The sequence below is a fragment of the Rattus norvegicus genome, chromosome 11 (genome assembly GCF_021556685.1).
Source record: "Rattus norvegicus strain SHRSP/BbbUtx chromosome 11, alternate assembly SHRSP_T2T, whole genome shotgun sequence".
NCBI lineage: Eukaryota > Metazoa > Chordata > Mammalia > Rodentia > Muridae > Rattus > Rattus norvegicus.
The window spans coordinates 97,186,594-97,210,717 of NC_141544.1; the positions used below are offsets into that span (position 1 = coordinate 97,186,594).

Genomic DNA, 24,124 nt, shown 5'->3' on the forward strand with positions numbered 1-24,124 from the left:
GCCTGGTACTATAAACTGGTTAACAGCCAAGGCGCGGAGGTCATGGGACCTCAGGGCATCCTATTGCTACCGCCTTGCTAAATGATCACGTCAAACTGCCTTCTAGTTATTTATCTTTATACATATTAGTGGCCAGAGAGACTGCTCTCGCCGTGGCCAGTAGATAGCGGAGAGACTCATGACCGGCCAGAATGCTGAGTAAGTGACTCTTGAGTGCTTGGCCTGCGTGGGATGTCTGTGTCAATCCCTTTCCCTAAAGGCTCAGGAATAATACAGAGGGTGGGGCAGAAAGCGTGTAGGACCTGGAGGACGGGAGGAGTGCTGTAAAACACCACTTTCTAGACACTGCAGTCACTGTGCTCTCGAACTAATGGCCCCTGTGGTTCGCCGCATGGATTCTGAGCAAGAGCAAAGCCAGAAAGATCAGTCAACATTCCAACACACAGCACTAATTAGATTTAGTGAGTTGCAAACACAAACAAAAGCAAAAACTGAGAAAGGGCATGAAGAGAGGTGGTGGCTATGTTGGCCACTGGGGGAAGGGTAGAGGGGACAGAATTGGAGATATGATGATCGAGGCACATAAAATAAAAAATTAAAGATCCTTTGTGGAGAAAAACTATTTATTTTGAAGCAGGGTCTCATTTATCCTATGCTGGCCCCAAACGTGCTCAGTAACTGAGGACGACCTTGAGCTTCTGATCCTCTTGTCTCTACCTCCCTAACGCTGGGATTACAGGCATGCATCACCGTAGGTTCTGGGGATTAAACCCAGGGCCTGTGCATTTGAGGGCTACAGCCTCAAAACTTGTTTGAACTAGAGTCTAGCAGTGGAGCCCTGGCTGGGAATAGTTTGTAGATCAGGCTGGCCTTGAACTCACCGAAATCCACCTGCCTCTGCCTCAAGAGTGTTGGGATTAAAGGTATGTGCTACCATGCCATGCCTGAAGGTTTTTTTTTTAATGTTTCTTAAAGATTTATTTATTTATTTATTTATTTATTTATTTATTTATGTACACTGTAGCTGTCTTCAGACACAACAAAAGAGGGCATCAGATCCCATTACAGATGGTTGTGAGCCATCATCTGGGAGCAAATGAGAACTGAACCTCTGGAAGAACAAGCAGTGCTCTGAACTGCTGAGCCATCTCTCCAGCCCCAATATATATATATATATATATATATATATATATATATATATATATATATATATATATATATATATATATATTTTTTTTTTTTTTTTTTTTTTGGTTCTTTTTTTTCGGAGCTGGGGACCGAACCCAGGGCCTTGCGCTTCCTAGGTAAGCGCTCTACCACTGAGCTAAATCCCCAGCCCCAATATATTTTTATTTCATGTGTGTGTGCTGCCCATTTGTGTTTGTGCAGCACGTACATGCGGTGTCTGTGAAGGCCAGAAGACGTTGGATCCTCTGGAGTTAACGTGCAACACTGATGCCGGGAACCACTCACTGGGAACCGCAAGTGCCCTTAACTACTGTCCTACTTGAGAACGTGAACTCTTTCAGCCTCAGTTTCCTGAGTAGCAGATCACCATCATCAGCCTTATTATTTTAATTATTTTTGAGATTCGTAGGATTCAATCCACAGTCTCAAGCATGCTAGACGAGTGCTTGCCACTAACCTATATCCTCGACTGCTTTTGTACTTTTCTTTGTGTTTTTGAGACAAGTTTCTCTGTGTAGCCCTGGCTGTATTGGAACTCTATAGACCAGACTGGCTCTGATCTCAGAGATCTGCTTCCAGCTGCCTCGACAGTGCTGGGACTGGTGTGTGCCCACTGCTGGTTGTTTTTGTATTTTTGAGACAAGGTCTCTTGAATTGCCCAGGCAGGTCTTGAACTGGTTCTCTGGTACAGGCTGGCCTTGAACTTGCATTTCAACTGCCTATTGATAGATGAGATTACAGTCATACACCAGCAAAGCTAATAGCATTTATTCTTCACAACTTGTCAGAGCATGGGGAAATTGTAGTTCAGAGAGGTTAGGGACCCCTCCCCACTAGGGCACACAGCTGCTAGGTGGCAGGGCAGAGTCTTCTGTTCTGGTGTGAGATGTGGGAATTGGATGGAAGAGACCTCCTCTCCCAGCCGAGCCTACAGAGTCCAAGTTCTGCAGTTAGGGAGCCTCTGCTGCAGCCTCCCCAGAACTGTTGGCAGGACAAGATAGACTCAGGGCCTGGCATACAGGAAGTAGAATAGGAGCTACTGAGTTTGAGGTGCTAAAGATGAAGTTGGAAGGACCTTAGTGTGGAGAGGATGAAGCCCTAGCATGTGTAAGTTCATTATAGTACTGCTGGGGCCAGGACCCCAGGCCTCAGGTTTCTGTTGCCTCACAGGGCAGAACTGGCAAGAGCTTCATAGAGCAAACACTTCAGAAAGGCCCTCAGACCCAAGGATAGTTCATGTGGCAAGAGGACTCAGAAGATCCTGCTAGATGCTGCAGCCTGCAGGCCTAATTTTGCTCCAAGGATGCTTCTGGCAAGATGACACATCCTAGCACCCTGATAATACCAAATACAGGGAGATGGCTTGGAGATGCTAATCATCCCAGATACAATGTACACTCTGGAAGGTTTGGTTGCTTAAGTAATGAGTGTAGGGTCAGCTTGTGGCCCAGGAAAATGGAGAAACCCATACTCCCCAGCCATAGGGCACCTCAATGCTTCCTACTCTTCACTCTTTAAGTCTCCAAGCGGAGGGGTACAGGATAGTCCCTTTGCAGCCAAGAAAAGGCTAGAGGCCAGGATGTAGCTCCTTTGGTAGTGTATCTAACATGGGGAGAGAACATGGGTTCTATCCCCATCAATGAACTAGGAGGCACAAACCTATAAGTAATCCAAGAACTTGAGACTTGGAGGCAGGGACATCAGAAGCCTGAGGCCAGCCGAACTGTATCACAAAAGAGAGAAAAAGCCACTCCTTAAGACAGAGTGAGTAGCCAGAGCTATGTACAGAGCCTGCCTCTAAGAAGGTGGTAGAGAATCAGACAGACAGACAGAAAGGAAAAGGTGAGCTAGTCCCAACAGCTAGCTCAGTGGGCAAGGAGAGCAAGCTGTTCTTTTGTCTACTGCCACTCCTATCTGTGTATGAATCTCCTTGTGATCTTTGAGGATCTTTGGGAAAGGAACTTATGCTACTTTGGGTGATGGTGAACCAGCTTTCAGCTGCAGCATTTGGGAGGCAGAGGCAGAGGCAGAGGCAGAGGCAGAAGCAGGTGGATTCCTGGTGAACAGAGTGAGTTCCAGGACAGCCAAGACTACATAGAAAAACTGTCTCAAAACAACCTAGTTTGCTGGGCTCATGTAAACCCAATAAGAAAGTTTCATCTTTTATGTACATTTATTCACATGCCTATTTATGTGTGTACCAAGATGTTTAACCCCTCAGACCGTGATTCTCCTGCCTTGCAGTGCTGGGATTGGAGACATGTACAGGCTCTTTAGGTACCTAGACCCCCCAGCCACTAGGTTCTGACCCCCACCTCTGTCCACCCCAGGCCTCAGCATCAGCAGCTCAGATGTAGATCCATTCTGGTTCTAACTGATGGATCTGAGTTAATGCTCAGCAAATACCCAGCAGAGCAGAGCTTTCAGGTACAGGTGCCAGGAGGAGAAACAACTCTACCGGTTCCCTAAGTGCACCTCCTGCTCGGAATGCTGAGTAAGTGCTAGGCTTCCACCGCGCCCATGACTGCCAGAGGATAGTTATTTCCTTTTGGTGGAAGCTCCCACGGTAGGAAGCTGTCATTTTTGAGGGAGGAGGCAGGAGCAGTGTGAGTGGTCTCTGGGGAGTACCAGGGGCTTCAGCAGAGTTTAACTGCTGGGAGAGTCTGGTGGGGCTGACCGAGGAGACACTGAGACACCGAGGTGCTGCCACTGCCGGCTGGTGCAAGTTTTATTGAGACAAGGTACAAACAGGCTGTGGAAACAAGGGCTTTGATGCTGGGACCAGTAACGTAAAATGGAATACAAAAATAAAAAGGTACTAATCTGTTAAGAAAAAGACACTCAATGTAGTCTAAGAATATAAGTCATTTAATACTGTTAATTTTATAGCACAAAATAAAACAAGCTATGATCCCCAAAAATAATTTTAAAAGCTTGCACAGAAAATATTATTGCCCGATGCTTATGATCTTTAAGTTATACATGTCAAAAGAGTTTTGTGTCATTTTAAAACACACAGTGAAGACCGTCTAGAAGCAAGGCCACTGTTCCTCCTGTCTCAGAGAACTGTCCTCCTGCTCCTTTAGAATGTACAAGCAGCTTAGTGTCCACACTCACAGCAGTTACCAGGGATGTGGTTCTCTGGTTCCATGGTGAGGAGTCCACAGAAAGCATTAGTCTTAGGTACTGTGTTAAAACAATCAAGAATTCACTCATTTTAAGAGGTTAATGAACATAATATTAAAAGATTAAATTACGAACACCTGGAACAAAAACACATCATCCCTTTTTTTTAAAAAATGCTCATTATTCTTTTGAGCAAAGGTTACAAGAGCAGTGGCCATCAGTCTTGGCCCATCTTGTCTGTAAACAGCTGTAGAGGAAGGCTGGCACAGTGCCAGGAACGTGCAACTCCAAGAGAGGGCACAGTCTCTTTCGGTGAGCACAGAGGGTTGAGTCTGCATGGCCAAAGCCGGTGCCACCCTGTTAACTTCAGAACAGGTGGCATCAAAGCAGTGTACAAGTGACAAACATGCCTTCTATGTAGGGGTTGGGGATGGGAGGCTGTCACCCAGGACTAGCCCTTAATGCCCTACCTAATTGTTTCCTTCTCAGACAGAGCAGCCATAGCGAGTGAGTTTGTAATCCCAGTTCTTTCTACAACACAGCAGAGCAGACCACCCAACACTGATGGTGAAGAGGAAAGCCCCACCATGCTCCCCAGGCCTTCCCAGAGGAAGGGAACTTAGGGAAGATGCCACTTTCTATCAGTGTGAAAAGGAAAATTTTCATGAGTAAAAAGACCGATGAGCGTCTAAGTCAGAAAATTACTATTGTTGGCACATATCCTGAGAGTTCAGAAAGTTGAGACTTTATTTTGAGATCTGGATCACCAAGGAAGCTGTAGAGGATATTTACATGGGCCAAATTAATTGATTACATAAACCAAACTCTAGGGTTACGGGATATTCTGATCATGAAGTATTTCTTATGGAGTCTTGCTGGTCAACAGTCTTGGGAGACAGGAAACCCTGTTCTCAAAATTGGCTGCTTGTGCTAAGCAAGCTGCTATAATCAAAAGGCATCAAGCCCTTCAGTTAAATGTAGTTTTAAAAGACCTTAAGAGCTGGGTGTGGTGACTCAAACCTTTGTAATTTCAGCTGAGGCCAGGATGAAATCTTGAAGCCAACATGGGCAATTTATAGAGATTCCATCTCAAATTTAGAAAAAAAGAGCCAATTGGCAGACGGTTATCTAGCGTGTGTAAGGCATGAGGTCCAAGCCCCAGTGACAGGGTGCGAATCCTTGGGGTTGTGCCCTCTGTGAACAAGGCATGTATTCCTGTGGAGCTACCAAAGGCCTAGGGTTGAACTGTGTAACTGGCCAGAAGGCAAGTCTTAAGTCTTGTTCTAGGCAGAGTTTGGGGCCTGAATACCTAAGTCCACTCAACAGGTCTGGCTAGAAATGGCAGCTTTCAGAGGCAAAAAGAAGTAACCTCTACCACAGACAAGGAGATACAACACTCCCCAAACTCCAATGACCACTACTTTATCACATGAACATTCTTTACTATGGCACTTATCAGCCTGATGGAATACTGACTTAAAGAGAAACCGATGAGGCTGAGAGATGGCTCAGTGGTTAAGAGTACTTGCTGCTCTTGCACAGGACCCAGGTTCAATTCCCGGAACCTACATAGTAACTCCACAGTTCCAGAGGATCCAACCAACACCCTTTTCTGGCCTCCTTAGGGACTGCACCCATGTGATACACATACGAACATGCAGTGTAAACACCCAGTGACCTTTTTTATGGGGGTGGGGTGGGGCAGGGCGTTTTCTGATACAAGGGCTCTGTATGTAGGCCTGCTGGTCCTGTGACAAACTACATAGACTAGGATAGCCTTGAACTCTCAGAGATCCACTTGCCTTTGCCTTTCTGAGTATTGGGATTAAAGGTATAGCCACCATGCCTAACATAAACACAATTTTAAAAAGTCTTTAAGAGAAATAAATACAGTGGACAAATGGTTTTATTGGTTCTGTCACCTGAATATGTTCCTCAGTTCTCAAAGCCTGAGGCCTCTAGAGCCAGAGCCATCGCTACAGAAGACACCGATGCTGGAGCCACTCAGTAATAACCACTGTTCTGAGTCTGCTGCGCTGGGTGGAGGCTTGTCCTCGTCAGGGTCTAGCTGAACAGAGCACACTAGAGAAGGTTCTAGAACTCTGGTCTAGATGTGTGTATGAGGGGTCAGACACACATCTGTACTAGCTGACATGCAGGAAAGTGGCTCATGGTCGATGGGCATCTTCTTTTGCTCAGAAGCACTGTATTCTGGTTCTGCAGAACCAGAACAGCCACCACTCTCGGGCAGCCTGGACAAGATAGGTCAGTGCAGGAAGGGCTGAGGAGCCTGTGTGGCAGAACATGGCAACGCAATTTAACTCATGAATCTAGTAAGCCCATGGGCTTCACTGTGTTCTCAAAGGGGTGTGCTCACTGAAGGGGTCCACCCTGTTTGCTCCTGTCAGAGGCAACAATGACAACAGGCCCACACCCCACCTTGGTGATTCACAGCACGGCACACAGCAAATGCTGCTTGTGTACACTGTTTGCCACATGGTAAACAAGGTATTATGGCAACCAAAAGATAAAGGCCTCACTTCAGGGTGTCTTCACACATTTTTAGTTACATACAGCGGCTTCAGTTTGGAAGCTCAGGGACATGGATTGTTCCTTAGCCCATCACAAAAATCCAACCTACTATTTAAAAATCTGTTCAGAACACACAACTATAATTAATTAGTCTTCCAAAAACAAAACTAAACAAAAGAAAATGAAAACAAGCCAGACACTTCAGGAGTTCGGACAGAATTGTCTGGAGTTTTACTTCCTCTGTTGTCCAAAGAATATCAAGTTGGTGGCAAAGCCACTGTTCTGTGAACCAGCAACAGCGAGATCTTGCTAAGCCTCACCATCTCCATGTAGACCACCAGCAGGCTCACTCTCTCTGGCGAGCACGACCATTGGCCTCCAGTACAAACAAGGCAGTGATGAGAAGGAAGACCCTTTCTAGGTTAAATTCTCTCTACTGGGTGCTTCCGCCAGTGTTTCCAGCTCATAATCCACAAGAACTCTAAATCAGCTACTCTTTGACAGCATGACTATGATACAAATGCCGAGGCTGCTGCTGAGGCATTCCGCAGGTGCAGGGACTGCCAACATATGAAAGTCGGCCACCAGCAGCTTGGTGTAACTTGCATGTGACAGAGTGCTTCCCACTTCAAAGAAGACTGACAGGCAGAAGGAGGCAGCAGCAGGGACAGCACAGCAATCACTCATTATCATCGGGGTTCTGAGGGTCAAAGATTTTAACATGTGTGAAGGGGAAAAGCCCCTTGCGCCCATTCACCTCGCCTTCCCACTGGCCATTGATATTCATCCTTGTGACTTTCACAATGTCACCAACCTATAGGGACAGAGAAAGAAAGCAAAATTAGCATTACTGGAAACAAGAAAAAGTTTCCATTAAATCCCAAACACTGTCTATAAAAAAACCAAGACTAACCTTTTTTTCTTCAGTGTTTGGACCTGAAAATCAAGTAGTACAAAGATGCCACCAACCACCCAGGATGACTGTCAGCTGGCAAAAACTCATGAAGCAGCCTCTGAGCACAGAGCAGGCACTCCCTCCAGGGTTACCAATAAAATGGACACACATGGGAATCTGACTCTGAGATGTGCACATTAGGCTGAATAAAGGGTGAGAAGATTTGAGGCAGAAGTCTAAGATGGGTACCTATATTGTCAGCTATTCAACCAGGACTCAAAACCAGCCTGGGCAATATACAGCAAGACCTACTTCAAAAACAAGACTTACAACCTGGTCAGTCCTTGTGAAAAACTAAAGTGATCGTTCCATTGGCCCTCGACATCCACACACCAACACAGCCTTAAGGTGAGGACTAGCTGTTACATGCTAAAAAACCTTAGGGAAAAGCTACTGGAGGGGACACAGATGAGGGAAAGCAGCCTTACTACACTAAGAAGCTGTGACCTGGTATGGATGTTCTGGGCTGAGTCAGGTGCTGAAAAGCATATGGAGAGGACCAACACAATGTGGACACACGCTGCTGGTCACTCAGTCACTGCTGGTCACTCAGTCATTGGAACTTAGACTATCTGAGATTGAAAACTGTAACTAGTGCTACTGGGAGCAATGGTTTTCTGTCATCAAAGACAGTTTGCTGCCAAGGGCCAATATTCAGTGAGTCTTCCCCCATTGTACAAAGTTTGTACGCACACCTTTTATGTCAGCCCTCCCCCTTGTGGTAATCCCCTCCTCCAAGAACTTGGCTGACAGTCCTTCTCCCCTTCCTTTGTGGTGGTTCTTTTTAAACTAGCCAATTACAAAGGACTGTGAAAGGCCCCAGCCACTGAGGAAAAACAATCACCATCTGCATTAAAATAAAGCCAAGAGAACTTCCTGTCCCAGCGGCTTGCCAGCCAGCCAGTCAGTCAGGGTACAGGGTCTTTCAGGGTCCGGGGTCCAGGTCCGGGTCCGGGTCCAGGCCATCCTTTATACAAAGAGTTAGTTGCCTGGCTGAGCGGCTTCTGCCTTGTTTGTGTGTTCCTTTGTGAGAGTGAGATTATTCTAACATACCAAACCTCATTATGCCTGGCATACTGCTTCATCTCAGCAAGCAAAAGTAGTTAAGAAATTGTTATTGTAAGCTACATAGGGTAGCGGGCTGCTGGAAGCAGAAGCAAGAGGATCCTCAGAAGTGCAAGGCAAATCTAAAGAGAGGCAAGGAGGGACATGTGCGTGAGTAGTGAATTCGGAGTATCCTGCTATATAGCACTACCCCATCTAAAACAAAGTCAAAACACTGTCAATGTGAATTTAATTCTAACCAATGAAAAACCAACAGACCAAAATAGAAGTATGAGAATTCTAGCCAGTTGGTGAAGGGAACTTGCACAATAGGCTTTTAAGAAAGCTAATTCAGGGCTGGAGAGATGGCTCAGTGGTTAAGAGCACTGACTGCTCTTCCAGAGGTCCTGAGTTCAATTCCCAGCAACCACATGGTGGCTCACAACCATCTGTAATGGGACTTAATGCCTTCCTTCTGGTGTGTCTGAAGACAGCTACAGTGTGCTCACATAAATAAAATAAATCTTTGGGCTGGAGAGATGGCTCAGCGGTTAAGAGCACCCGACTGCTCTTCCAGAGGTCATGAGCTCAATTCCCAGCAAGCACATGGTGGCTCACAACCATCTGTAAAGAGATCCGATTCTCTCTTCTGGTGTATCTGAAGACAGCTACAGTGTACTTATATATAATAAATGAATAAAATAAATCTTTAAAAAAAATCTTTTTGTGAGGGGATGGTACAATATGTTGCTTAGTACACACAAAGATCTGGGTTTGATTCCTGGTACCGTATAAACCAGGTGTGCAGGTTAGTCTTATGTCAACTAGACAGAGGCTGAGTCATCTGAGAGAAGTGAACCTCAACTGAGAAAATGCCTTCCTAATATAAGGCTGTAGTCAAATCTGTAGGGCATTTTCTTAAGGGGCCCAGCCATTGTGGGTGCCATCCCTGGGCAGGGGGTCCTGGGGTCTACAAGAAGCAGGATGAGCAAGCCTTAAGGAGTAAGCAGTGCTCTTCTATAGGTTCATAGCGTCAGCTCCTGCCACCAGGTTTCTACCTGTTTGAGTGCCTGTCCTGACTGCTTTTGATGATTAACAGTGATGTGCAAGTATAAGTCAAATACCTACCCACCCAAGTTGCTTTTGATCATGGTGTTTCACCTCACCAACAGAAACCTCAACTCTCCATGCCTATAACCCAGCATTTAGGAGGTGGGATTGAGGTCACCCTTAAGCAAGTCCAAGGTTATAGTGGTCCTGCACTAACAAAACAAAATACACCTATCTTTTTGTGAAATGGTTAGCCAAAAACAGAAGAGCAAAGTGTTGGATGACCTAACCAGAGTTATGAAAGAGTCAGAAAACAACTTTAACAAGACAAAACAAAAAAGTTGGGAGGCACAACAGTCGGGCCATACACATAAGTGGGCCTAGTCACCAGGGATGGATGGGTGTGGCGGTACGCACCTATGATCCTAATTCTTGCGAGGCTAAGACAGAGGATGAATTGGGCCCAGGATTTTCTTTTTTTTCTTTTTCTTATTTTATGTGCACTCACCAGTGCTTGCGTGGATGTCTGTGTGAGGGTGTTAGACTCCCTGGAACTGGAGTTACAGACAGTTGTGAGCTGCCATGTGGTTACTGGAAATTGAACCCGGTTCCTCTGGAAGAGCAGCAGTGCTCTTAACTGCTGAGCCATCTCTTCAGCCCAAGCCCAGGATTAAGACCAGACTAAGCAACACAAGAAGGATCTAACACCAAACAAAACTAAACAAAAACAAAACACAAGGCTACACAGGCACAGGAAGGGGATGGATGTATCAAATGGTTTCTGATAATCAGAATGCAAGAACTTGTTAAGTAACAGAACTAGCAGCCCAGTACTAAGTCACCCTAAAACTGTTTCATAAATTCTACAAGGAGAGAAGCCTTCTGTTCACCAGTGTCCCAGGTTCTTGTCTGTTGGTTAATTGTTGAAGGGATCAGTGGAATTAGACATTGTAGAAGGTCAAAATATCTGAGAGGTTGGACTAAGCTCTAAGGAATCATTACAACTTAATTTCTCTTCAACTTTGCTAAGTCTATTCTGGGCCACCTTATATTACTTGGAGCTTGTGACACAGGATACTCTCTGCATAGACTGTATTCTCCTAACTAATTCCTGTAGAACACCAGGAGTAACCAACTATTGTGTGTGGGGGTCAGAAGACAATCCTGCGTGCCATTCTTTGGGCATCTTCCACTGTGGTTTGAGCCAGAGTCTCTCATGGGCTAGACTAGCTGGCTAGTGAGCTTGCAGGGACCTATATGCCTCTGCCTCTCCCCTTACCGTCACTGCAACTGTAGGCACAGATGCCACTTCAGCTTCCTGTGTGCGTCCTAAGATTCAGACTCAGGCCTTTACCACTGCAATGCACACATTACTATCTCCTCAACCATGTTTCCTAACCTCTATCATACAGGGCCTGTGCCTGAAGCTCCATTTAGATACTCGTGTAACCCATGATCATCTTGGGCTCCTTGTGCTGGGGTTGCAGGTGTACACCACCACACCTGGCTCTCCCTCTCTCAAGTAATCAGCAAACACTAGGTGAGTGAGCCTATCTCTAAAAGGAAATAAAGCATTGTCTGTGAAATTTAAAGTTCGTAAGGAGGCACAATCCCTAAAACCAGTTCTGAGAAACTGGGTATTTTTCAAATTAAAGCAATACCTAGAAAAATGTTAGTCTCGTTGGCTCTTTTATAATATGTACAACCTGCTTCCCTGCTGCCTTTCACCACACGGGCCCTTTATCCAACCTGATCTCTGTTTGCCTCTGGTGGCTGCTCAGTAGTGCCAAGGCCCTCCATGCTTACTCTTTCCTGTTTTCCCTGCTTTACCAGCCTGCTCAGCTCATCCTTTAAAACTCAGCCGAAGGGTTGCCTTCTCCAGGAAACCTTTCCAGACCAACATCTACCTCCACACTCTTCTCTACTCTCCCTCTGTTCACACTTGAGCTCCTTGGTACATACATCACCACCAGCTGGTTACATGAACGAATAACTAATGGGCAAATGTCAAGTTGTTGAGCCAGGTTACTTAGAAAACTTAAGTAATTTGCCCAAAACTAACCAATAAAAGCCAAGCTTTAAGCAGGGCGGTAGTGGTGCACACCTCTGATCCCAGCACTAGGAAGGCATATGCAGGTGAACCTCTGTGAGTGTGAAGCCGGTCTGTCTACAGATCCAGTTCAAGGACAGACAGGGCAACACAGAAACCCTCTCTCAAAAATCCCAAAGTCAAAAACCAGCTAAACAAAAACGTGCCAGAATTTAAAATAGGCCCATACTACTTCCCTATCTCACTTCTCAGACTACAAATAATCCTGTAACAGCACATTCTCCAGCTCCAGCTATTAACTTCTGATTAAAGATCTTTTAGGTTGCAACTAACTGCCTGTTACTCCAGAGCCAGGGGATCTGACACCCTCTTCTGGCCTCTGGGAGTATTACAACTCAGGTACACAAACCCACTTACACACTCCCTCTTAGGGAGAGAGCAGGCAGGTTAGCCCGTGATTCCACGGAAGGGGGGGGGAGGGGTCCTGCTGACTTCTTTCCCTTTCCCTGTTCCTTCGTTCCTTACTTTCCTTTCTCTCCCTCCCTCCCTTCCATACTGAACAATGAAACCACCACTCAATGACATTCTAACCTTTTTTTCCTCCTTCACTTTCTGGGACAAGATCTCACTGAGTTGTCCAGACTGGCCTTATTCTGCTTCAGCCTCTCGAGTTACTTGGATTACAGGCCCACAGCAACAGACCTGGCTAGATCTACTGTCTTCAAGGAGTGAGGACACACATCTCTACTTCTTACACAGGTCACAAAACAACTCACTTAAGAAGAAGCCAGAAGAAAACAGCTAAGACTTTTTAAACTGTCTCTATTTGAAAGGAATCTTTCAAAAGTCAACTTATGTATTTAAACTTTATAGTGCTGGAAATCAAACTGAGGGCTGAGTATATTCCCATTTTCAAAGATTATTTTTCAGGGAAGAACAAAACAAACGTCTCTGAAATACTCAGAGAACTGCTCAGCAACACCAGTGTTCTTCTTCCTGAGACTAGCTAAGGGTTATAATAAGGAAGTCCCAATTACTGGCACACATTGCCCTACTTTTTTTGTTCCTCAACTTAATTTTAATACTTTCCCCAATAACCTAGTTGCCACAGTCCCAAGAGAGCTGCTTTTAATGCGATCAGACAGGCAGAGAGGCATTTATCTCTTATGTTGCAGCTTGACAGAAGTACCCTCACTGGGGCAGAAAAGGTCTTCTAGGTTCCACCAGCACATTCTTGCAGTGAAGCATCACATAAAGCATGTGATGATGAAGGTTTAGTGACAACTGGGTCAGCAGCATGGGAAATGGGGGTTGAGAGCCTAGGGAGATGTGTAATGGCCAGGTATGTATGTCATCTTAAAAACTACATCATTGATGGCTCTCTTACTCCCAAAACTCTTCTAGAGGACCCAGGTTTTTTCCCCTGGCACCTACATGGTGGCTCACAACTGCCTGTTAACTTTAGTTCCAAGAGATCCAAGACCTTCTTCTGGCCTGAGGGTACTGCAGCTACATGGTAAACAAACACATGTAAAGGAAACTTATAGTCAAAATAACCTATAAACATAAAATGCTAAAATAATAAAAGAAGACAGTGTGGCAGCCTTTAATCTCAGCACTTGGGCAACATAGGTAAGTGGGTATCTGTGAGTTCAGCTTTGTCTATGTAGCAAGTCCAGGACAACCAGATCTACACAAGAGACAGATCCTGTCTTTAAATAAATATGAGGTGTACGTGTGCCTGTGTATGAGACAGGAAGGGAGCAAGAATGAGAACACACTTGTTTCACTGTGGTGTAAGCCTAATCATCTTACTAGACTGCAAACTCTGATCCCTCCTGCTTCAGCCTCTTGAGTGCTGGGATTACAGGCACGAGTAACCTTTCAAAGTCCTTACTCTGTTTCTTTCCTGCTCTAAACACAGCTGGATCCCTCCTCAATCCTGGTCCCTGCTGTAAAAAGAGATATATAGTCACTGGCCCTGAAACATATTTTTGAGTGTAATTCATTTAGATATTATTCCTGGTCCAAAATTAAAAAGATAATCAGCAGAAAGTTACATATAAATGAATTACAGCTAATTAAAAAAAAACATTTATTTTACTTATGAAGTGCACGTGCTTTTGTGTGTGTGTGTGTGTGTGTGTGTGTGTGTGTGTGTGTTTGCGCGTGCACGCAGAAGGGTCCTGCAGAAGCCAAAGAAACTGGATCCCACTGAAGTTGGAATTACAAACCTTCATGAGCTGTCCAACATGGATGCTGAGAACTTGCTCCCAGTCCTCTATAAGACAGACCAATATGTGCTTCTAGGTGCTGAGCCATTTCTCCAACCCTATAGTTTTTTGTCTGTGTATTATGTATATGTATTATCTACCTATATGTATTATCTACCTGCAGATGTAGAAGGAAAACGTATGCCTTTAGTCCCAGCACTCAAGAAGTAGAGGTAGACAGACAGATCTCTTTGAGTTCAAGGCCAGCCTGATCTATACAGCTAGTTCTAAGACAGTCACGGCTTAGAACCTGTCTCAAAAAACAAACAAACAAATAAACAAAGGAACTGAAGGCCAGACTCAACTATAAGCACTGTGGGTTTTGTTTTCAAACAGTCAGGTCCATTCTATTACTTCAGTTTCCTGTGGGATACCTGGGTTTTCCCTCAACTTTCTCCTATTCCCACCTCTGGGTGATACACAAAATAGCCAACTTTATCCTAGTTTCTTTAACATATGCAATGTGATAACACAAAGCAAGTATATCCAATTGTTATCACAGTGATCCTTACATAGCACTTGGTGGTTTACAAAGCATCTTCCCAAACAGTATGTTATTTGATTTCATATTGGAGATGGAGTCACTGAGCTATTTGCATTACACTGATGACAGAGCTCAAAGAGCCCAAGTCTGTGACACTCAATTCTACATTTTCAAATACTCAGAAATCACCCCCACTATTGTACTCTACATCAGGCAGGGGGGGGGGGGGGGATGAGACACCAAAAAATATTCTTCAACCTACTTTATTTTTCAGATCTGCCATTATTCACTCTTTTTCTCCTAAGCCAAATGGGATCTGTGCTCAGAGGCAGAAAGACTGTGTAACATTTGAGAATAGCTTGGTTTATATAATTCCAAATAGCTGGAGCTAGGCCAATAGCTCGCCTGGTAAAGTGCTTACTTGCCTTGCAAGCATGAAGATCCAGAGTTTAATTCCCAGAACCTACTTTAAAAAGCCAGGTATGATAATGCTCTTAACTCTAGCACAGGGGCCCTAACTGACAGGTTCCAGCCAGTGAGAGACTTATTCTCAAAATGAAACAAAATGACTTCCCAAACTCAAGACAACTGACGAAGCAACAGCACATAAGGTGTCTTCACACCAGTGCACACACATTCATGAACACTCTCACACTTACACCTGCAAGCAGAAAATTCCCCTACGCCTATTTCTTTTCTTTTTTTTTTTTTTAAGATTTATTTATTTATTTCATGTATGTGGGTACACCATAACTGTCTTCAGACACACCAGAAGAGGGCACTGGATCCCATTACAGATAGCTGTGAGCCACCATGTGGTTGCTGGGATCTGAACTCAGGACCTCTGGAAGAGCAGTCAGTGCTCTTAACCACTGAGCCATCTCTCCAGCCCCTATGCCTATTTCTTGTAAGAGATGTGGCCTGCTTGTACCCTACACTTGGCAAGGAGAACTGGAGGTCTAGAGTGCTGGACTATGTGGCTTCAGCTACACAGCATGGCAGAGGCCAACCTCAGCTACATGTAAGACTCTGCCTTACAACAACACTTCAGACTTCCGAGCCAACAGCTTCACTCGTCTCATCAATACCAATCGATCGATCAATCGTCAGGACTATCTGTCTCATCTCAGCAGGCCACAGAGCAGTGCTGATGCCGCTGCCAAGTCTTTAATTAAGACAATAATTGCCAGGCAGCGGTGGTACACACTTTTCTAGCACTCGGGAGGGAGAGGCAGGAGCAGCTCTGAGTTCGAGGCCAGCCTGGCCTACAGAAAAAGTTCCAGGGCAGCTAGTTCTACAGAGGAAAACCCTGTCTCAAAAAACAAAACAAAACAAAACAAAACAAAACAAAACAAAACAAAAAGTGGCTTAGGTGATGAAAATGCCCAAGTTCTATTTCATGCTATCGTGATTTACAAAATCTGTAATAGGCAAGGGCTAGTATATTTTAAACTCGTTTCTCTGCCTAGACACTTTATTTGTATTACTCCTTAATTACAATGTTATAGATATGGATCTGTAAAAGTAGTCTGTATCCCTGAATGCTAATTTTACTAATAGGTAATGGGTCTAGTTATCATTTTCCCTGCTGGGAGCAGGCTGAGAACCTGGGCTGAAGAGATGACTAGGAAAGGACAAGGCATATAATATAAAGTACATCCTGTGAATCCCAGTCTAATTCCCAAGAACGTAAGTACCTTTAAAAAGAGATGGCTAACTTAAATGAAAGCCCATGTTCAAAATCCAGTCTTGATAAATGTTTACCTCCAATGCCAAGGCAGTCTTGTCATAAGCACAAGGTACTCTCTTCTGGATTGCTTTTGCAAAGACAGGTCCATTCTGTGTGGATGGCAAAGGGTTGATCGCTGCCCCAGGAGTACTGGCAACTGTAGGTAGAGGAGTTGTGGTCTGAGGTTGAGCATATGCGTGAGCAGGTTCTGGGATGCCATAACTGTTAGAATTCCTATTTCCATGCTTTCCATGTGGTGAGGACCTCACAAGCTTTTCAACGTAAGGGACAGGAATCATCCCAACCCGGCCGTCCTTGTTGCGGGCACTCCACCACTGTTCTTCAGGCTTTTCTATTATCACTAGAAGCTCACCCTTTTTAAAGGGTAGGTCTTCAGCATCATTCCCAGGAAAATCATACAGAGTCCGTACATATTCCAGATTTTCTTCTGCTGTAGATAAGTTGGGTGCTGAGACAGAACCCATTGGTGGGTTGGGGTACCTTAAGAGAAAAACACAATTATTCTGAAGAGAAATCTTATTCTCTGCTGGTATGTGTCAAAAACATATAGAGCTCCTTCCCCTATGGTGAGCTGTTGCTTCCCTGTATTCTCAGTAAGGGATGTTATCATTGTACATTCTGTAGTCTAGAACAATATCCTAAATATACTTTGTCTCATGTGTGTGCACGGACACATGCACCATCACCCACAATGTGTGCGCGCGCACACACATGCACTGTCACCCACAATGTGTTGCTGAGAATGTTTTGTTTTCAGATAATCTCAACTTATTTTTTAACTCGTAAGTTAGTTCTATCTATTGCTGTCTTCTTTTGTTACACCTGTCACAGAAACACTTCCTCTCCTTCTTCATCAATGGCTCATGGCCTGTATAGTTCATTAAGTTACAAAGGATGCAAAATATAAAACCAGGGCTAGTTAACTGGCTCAGTGGAACAATGCCTACTGTACAAACTTTATGACCTAAGTTTGATTTCTTTTTTTTTTAAAGATTTATTTATTTATTTTATGTATATGAACACACTATTGCTGACACGCCAGAAGAGGGCATCTGATCTCATTACAGATGGTTGTGAGCCACCATGTGGTTGCTGGGATTTGAACTCAGGACCTCTGGAAGAGCATTCAGTGCTCTTAACCTCTGAGCCATCTCTCCAGCCCCCTAAGTTTGATTTCTAAATGGTGGAGGGAACCAACTCCATAAAGTTATCATCTTGATCACACACATTTTGACTATCCTCCTCTGGCTGATAAACAATAATAAAGACCAGAAAAAGAAGCCAAGTGTATAGTAATTGTAGAGGGAGGTAGGGCTAAATATGGCAGCACACACTTCTGTTTGTTTATTGATACAGGATTTTTCTCTGTAAGACTGGCTGCCTGGAACTTGATCTACAAACCTGTCTGTTTATAAAGGAGGTACACACCTTTAATCCCAACCCTAGAAAGGCAGAGTCAGGCAGATCTCTAAATTCAAGGACAATATTCTTTACATAGCAAGTTCCAGGCCAGCCAGAGCTGTACATAAGCCCCTGTCTCAGAAAGAAAAAGGGAGGGAGGGAGCTTGCCTAGTCTGTACAAGGATTTGATTCCCAGTACAAAGAAAGATGCTGTTTCTAGTAAATCAAACAAAAACCAAAAGCAGATTTTAATGCATTTTAATGCAAGTTTTGAAAATTCAACTAGGAAGTTTCACTGTAAGAACAAAAAAAAAAAAAAAAAGACTAATAGAAAGAGAAAAAAATGGGACAGAGCGATGGCTATTAAAGGACCTGTGTGTGACACAAGCATCCACACCTGAGATGGAACCTCTAGTGTCTAAGTAAGGCAGAGTCTGAAGAACCTGCCTGATGGAAGACCCCAGGGATTTGCAGGCAAGCCAATCTAGCAGAATTAGTGAGCTACAGGCTTGATGAGACCCTGTCTCAAAAACGGAGTTGGAGGGGTTGGGGATTTAGCTCAGTGGTAGAGCGCTTGCCTAGCAGGAGCAAGGCCCTAGCAAGGCCCTGGGTTCGGTCCCCAGCTCCGGAAAAAAAAAAAAAAAAAAAAAAAAAAACGGAGTTGGAGGGGACTGTCGTTGTATAAATATAAAAAATAAAAAAGTAAATGGTTGTCTTTTACCTCACTGGGTCCTGCACCTCAGTGCCGCAAGATATCTGGTGGATATCTTGGTGGAAACACATCCCAACTCCACAGCGGCCCAGGGTGTCCTGCCGGCGCACACTTTCCTACACTCAAACCGTCACATAAAAGAACACACAACACAATAACCTTTGGCCCAATTGATAAGATATAATTGCCCTCCTAAACATATAAAGCCCTGTACACATCCATCCCTTAAAAACATTTGTAACAACCTGTAAAGGTACAGTGTGGAACCTTAACGTCACCTGCCATACTGTCCTGCCACGACTTCTCTCCCTCTCCCTCCTGTCTCTCCTCCTCTCTGTCCTAGTCTCCTCCTCTTCCTTCAAACTTCTCTCCATCCTTCCTTCTCCTCCAATGGAAGGCCTCCTTCTATCTTTGTATTTTACAAATTCAATGGGGAGAAGGTTCCAGTGAGTCCTGAGTACGGGACTAGGCAGCTGTCCTTGGGGCAGTGGAATTAGCATCAAAATACAGATAACTCCAGAGCAAAGCACAACAGGAGACAGAGAAGTTACTCAGTGGAAAGGTGTTGGAAAGGTGTTGGCTGTGCAAGCCTACCTACCAATCTGAGTTTGATCCCTGTGACCCTCATGAGAAGCTGGATGTGGTGAGCGTCCAGACAAGAGTCACCTAGTAGTTCGAGGGCTAGCTAGCCTGGAGTAATCTCTGAAACCGCAGAAACCAGAGGAATTCTACTGAATCAAGGTGGAAAGTAGCCCACTCCTGAAAGCTATCCTTTCACTTCCAGATGTGCACTATGGCAGTTTGCTCCCCTATCCCCTGCCAAGTACTAGGTTAAAAGGTGGAGAGTTATTTTTTTAAAAAAAGTATTTTATTTGTATAGGTGTTTTGTCTTCATGTATGTCTGTGCACCATGTGTACCAGCAAAGGCCAGAAGATATCAGAACTCTTGGGATTGGAGTTACACACAGTAACAGTAAGACACTATGTGGGCACTGGGGATTAAATCTGAATTCTCTCAGAAGAGCAGCCAGGGCTTAACCGCCCAGTCATTGTAATTATTTGAATGAGAATGGTCTCCAGTGGTACAGATATTTGAATACTTGGTCCCTCCTTGGTGGAACCCTTTGGGAAAGATCAGGAGATAAGTCCCTGTTGGAAAAGATCTGTCATTGGGTGTCATTTGGAAAGGCTCATGACAGCCTAGTTTCTCCCCCAAACCCCTCTCCCTCTGCCGTGTTGTCCAGAGGCTATGGCTGTGGACCAGGGAATAAGCTGCTGTCATGGTTCTGTCACAATGATATGGACTCTAACACTGCAAATTGTGAGCCCCAATAAGTCTTTTGTAAGTCACCTTCGTCAAGGTGTCTTATCACTGCATATAGAAAAGTAACCAGAACAGCCATTTCTCCAGCCTCTCAAGAGCAATTTTTTTTTCTTTTTCCTTTTTCTTTTTTTTGGAGCTGGGGACCGAACCCAGGGCCTTGTGCTTCCTAGGCAAGCGCTCTACCACTGAGCTAAATCCCCAACCCCTCAAGAGCAATTTTTAAGGAAGGCACTGACTGTCAACCTCTGGCCTCCATATGCAAGCACTTGCACCCGTTGACATGCACATACATGAACACATACACACATACTCAAGCAAAGGACTTCTATGCCTGCCAATTATTTAGAATTCCCACATTCCATCTTCAATAAGAATAATCACCTAACCATTAAAATGGAAGTTTAAAAACTCACAACCATCAACTCAGAGGCTCCAGCACGCTGTGCTCACATTAACATGCATTGCCATGGAGAAGGCACTCTCATAGTCAGCTAGACAGTGAGTCCCCACTGCAGTGCTGCTCAGCCCATGGCAGCACTTGCCTAGCCAGCACGCCAGAGCCCTGGCTTCTGCCCTCAGCACCAGTTAAGGAAAACAAAAGGGTTTTTAAAAGCCTGCTCTTCAGTAATAGCCTGTGTGAAACTAGTACAGAAGTCTCTCTTTAACCAAGAAATAGTCTGAAAACATGCAAATGTGCCCAATTTTGGGGGAAAAACCATTTACCACTACCTTTCTCAATGTTTTCTGAAGTAGAATCCATACTAGATTGTGAAGAATCTCAATTTCAGTGAGTCTCCTTAGGAAATGGCTTCAGCAGCGAGACCATCAGCACCCTCTCCCATTCTAGCACAGGTTTACTCATTCATATATCACTCTAATTTGTTTTATCTGCATGTAGCTAATGGTAATTTTCTTTCCTCTGATTAGTGACATAAGTAACAGTCCCTATAGCTACCTTGAAGCTTATTTAGTGTGTATTTTTGTGTATGCACACATGCCTGGAAGTGTACATGGAAGTTAAAGGATAGCTTGCAGGAGTCCGTTCTCTCCTTCTACCATGTGGATTCCAGAGATTAAACTTAGGCTGTCAGGTTGATGGCAAGTACCTTTACCTGCTGAGCAATCTCGCTGGCCTTTGAAGCATTTTCTCTTCTTATGTTTTTTGAGACCGTCTCAAAACAGCCCTGGCTGGCCTGAACTCACTATGTAAACCAAGCTGGCTTCAAACTCAGCGATCCACCTGCCTCTGCCTTCCCAAATTCTGGGATTAAAGGTATACCTACATGCTCAGCAGTTTATAGCTGTCTTAAAGTCTTATATATACCTACCTGTGGCAATTTCTTTACTTAATGTTAGTATAGATGTTTTTGCCAGCTTCATGATTACCTTTATGGCAGAATGATACTTTATTCTGTAAGGCTACTTAATGAAGCAGCATGGATACTCTTCCTCAGACTCTGCACGAGCAACAAGTACTGTAAACTGTAGAGCCATCTCTCCAGCTCCAAGCTTCCTCAATGGCATGAACCTTTTAGAGCATATTTTTGGTTTCTTTTCTCTTTTTCTTGTTGTTGGGAACTGAACCTATGATCTTGGGCATATTATACACTCTCTCACCCTATATATTTTCTCCAACATTAGACTTTCTGTAAATATCCTGTATTGGTTAGTTTTGTGTGTCAACTTGACACAAGCTGGAGTTATCACAGAAAAAGAGCCTCAGTTGTGGATATGCCTTCATGAGACTCAGCTGGAAGGCATTTTCTCAACTAGTGGTCAAGGTGGGATGACCCAATCCATTTGGGTGGTCCAGTCCCTGGGCTGGTGGTCTTGGGTTCTATAAGAGAGCAAGCTGAGCAAGCCAGAGGAAGCAAGCCAGTAACTAACATGGCCTCTGCATCACCTCCTGCTTCCTGACCTGCTTGAATTCCAGTTCTGACTTCCTTTAGTGATGAACAGCAATGTGGAAGTGTAAGCTGAATAAACCCTTTCCTCCCCAACTTGCTTCTTGGTCATGATGTTTGTGAAGGAATAGAAACCCTGACTAAGACATGTCCTAAATTAAAGAACTGAATGTTTTATGATCCTTGGTACAGGCTACTACATTGTTTCTCAAAAGGCATCTTTCATAATTGGCAGATTTACATCTTTCTAATACAAATAACTACTGAAATTTTAAAACCTTTTAAAAATTTTTTTCATATTACTCAAGAGCAAGTAGCTTAATACCAGTCCACCTAGAGACAGAAAGTGGCAGCAGTAAAAGTAAGAGTTAATATTTGGGTCTGGAGAGATGGCTCAGCGGTTAAAAGCACTGACTGCTCTTCCAGGGGACCTGAGTTCAATTCCCAGCAACCACATGGTGGCTCACAACCATGTGGGATGCCCTCTGGTGTGTCTGAAGACAGCGATAGTGTACCCATATACATAAACTAAATAAATAAATCTTTTTAAAAAAAGTATTTATTAATAGAAAGCACTTTAACAAGCTCTGTGTTTATTTTAACGATCTGCATGTTATGTTGTATACATGAGCATGGGTATATATGCACATGAATGCAGGTGTCTGGAGATATTAGAAGAGAATATCAGATGCCCCAGGGACTTAAGTTAGTTATGAACTGCCTCACGTGTGTGTGGAAACCAAACCCGAGTCTGAAAGAGCAGTAGGTACTTTAACTGAAGAGCCATCTCTGAGCCCCAACCTTTCTATTTTTATTTTTTTAAAGATTTATTTTATTTTATATGTATCATTTTTTTCCTGCACGTTTGAGTCAGATCCCTTGAAACTTAAGTTATGGATGACTGTGAACCACTGTGTGGGTGTTAAGAATTGGACAGATCGTCTGTAAGAGCAACTGTTGGGAGTAATGCTTTTGCACACTGTGTGAAGATGTGTCTCTGTCCTTCCTTGTCTGCCTAAGGCGCCTTCTGATTGGTTTATTAAGAGCTAATGGTCTATAGCAAAGCCATAAAGTAGAAGTTGGGACCTCCAAGAGGAGAGAAACTCTGGGAAAGAGTCAGGTGTTGAACTTTGTCATGCAGAGCAAACTAAGGAGAGGCAACAGCCATGTGGCAGACACAGAATAGTATAAACGGGTTAATAGAAGTTAAGAGCTAGTTGAGGAACAAGCCTAGCTTAAGGCCTAGGCACTTATTAATAAATATAAATGCCTTTGTGTCATTATTCAGGAACTAGGGCATACATAGAAAAGCCCAAAAGGTTGACAAGCAACAAGTACTCTAAAAAGCTGAGTCATCTCTCCAGCCTCAAGAATTTATCTTTTTGAAGATGATCTCAATATGTATAGCTAGGTTGGCCTTTAACTTATAATTCTCCTGCTTCTATTTCCTAAATGCTGGAACTACAGAGATACACCAACAAGCTTGTGGTTTGGAATCTTGGTGATGCTATTTGATCAGTAAACAATCTAGAGGCAGATTCTGCTATCTCCATTTTATAGAAAAGAAAATAAAATACACAGGGTAGGGAGACGGTACAACCAAAACCTCTTGTTTAAATCCCTGCTCACCACTTCAAGCTAATTAACCTCAAGGACAAACTATCTTTTTAGGTAAAGAATTATGTCAATGCATTTGAAACATTCACAAAGATTCCTGTTAGGCAAATTTCTTTGTATGTTGTTTACACACACCTCAAAAGCATGTCCCTGTTCCTATTCTAGGAACCACAGAGTCTATCCCAAGTTTGATGTGAATCACACAGACAGAGCTCACTAGACTGCACAGTCAGCTCTATTTCAGCTCTCACCCAAGGATGCTTATCTTAGCATTTGTATAGTTTTAGACAGCTGAGCACAGGAGGTAGAGGCAGGAAGGTCTCCGTGAGCTCAAGGCAAGTCTGATTTACATATTGAATTCCAGGATAGCCAAGGTTACATAGAGGATCCTGTCACAAAAACAAACACAAAAAGACAAAGAACATAGCTTCAAACAGACAACACAGATCATGAGGGCCCCATTAAAACCTCACCATGGGGGGCTGGGGATTTAGCTCAGTGGTAGAGCACTTGCCTAGGAAGCGCAAGGCCCTGGGTTCGGTCCCCAGCTCCGGAAAAAAAAAAAAGAAAAAGAAAAAGAAAAAAAAAAAAACCTCACCATGGACTCAAATTAATGAAGTCCATGAACAGCCACTAACCCCAGTATGTATTAAGTATTTATAAAACCAAAATATGAATAAAACCAACTGTTTTTGAAAGACCATAGTTTAGAGA

At 44.0% G+C, this 24,124-nt stretch overlaps 1 protein-coding gene across 1 annotated transcript in view; it reads right to left on the reverse strand.

The window, feature by feature from the left end:
- Nucleotides 1–6,146: 6,146 nt before the first annotated feature.
- Crkl (CRK like proto-oncogene, adaptor protein) overlaps nucleotides 6,147–24,124 on the reverse strand; it is a 34,430-nt gene continuing 16,452 nt past the window's right edge. The window contains 2 exon segments of the mRNA NM_001008284.1: nucleotides 6,147–7,660; nucleotides 16,467–16,932. Coding sequence (NP_001008285.1) covers nucleotides 7,526–7,660; nucleotides 16,467–16,932 — 601 coding nt within the window. The 3' untranslated portion in view covers nucleotides 6,147–7,525.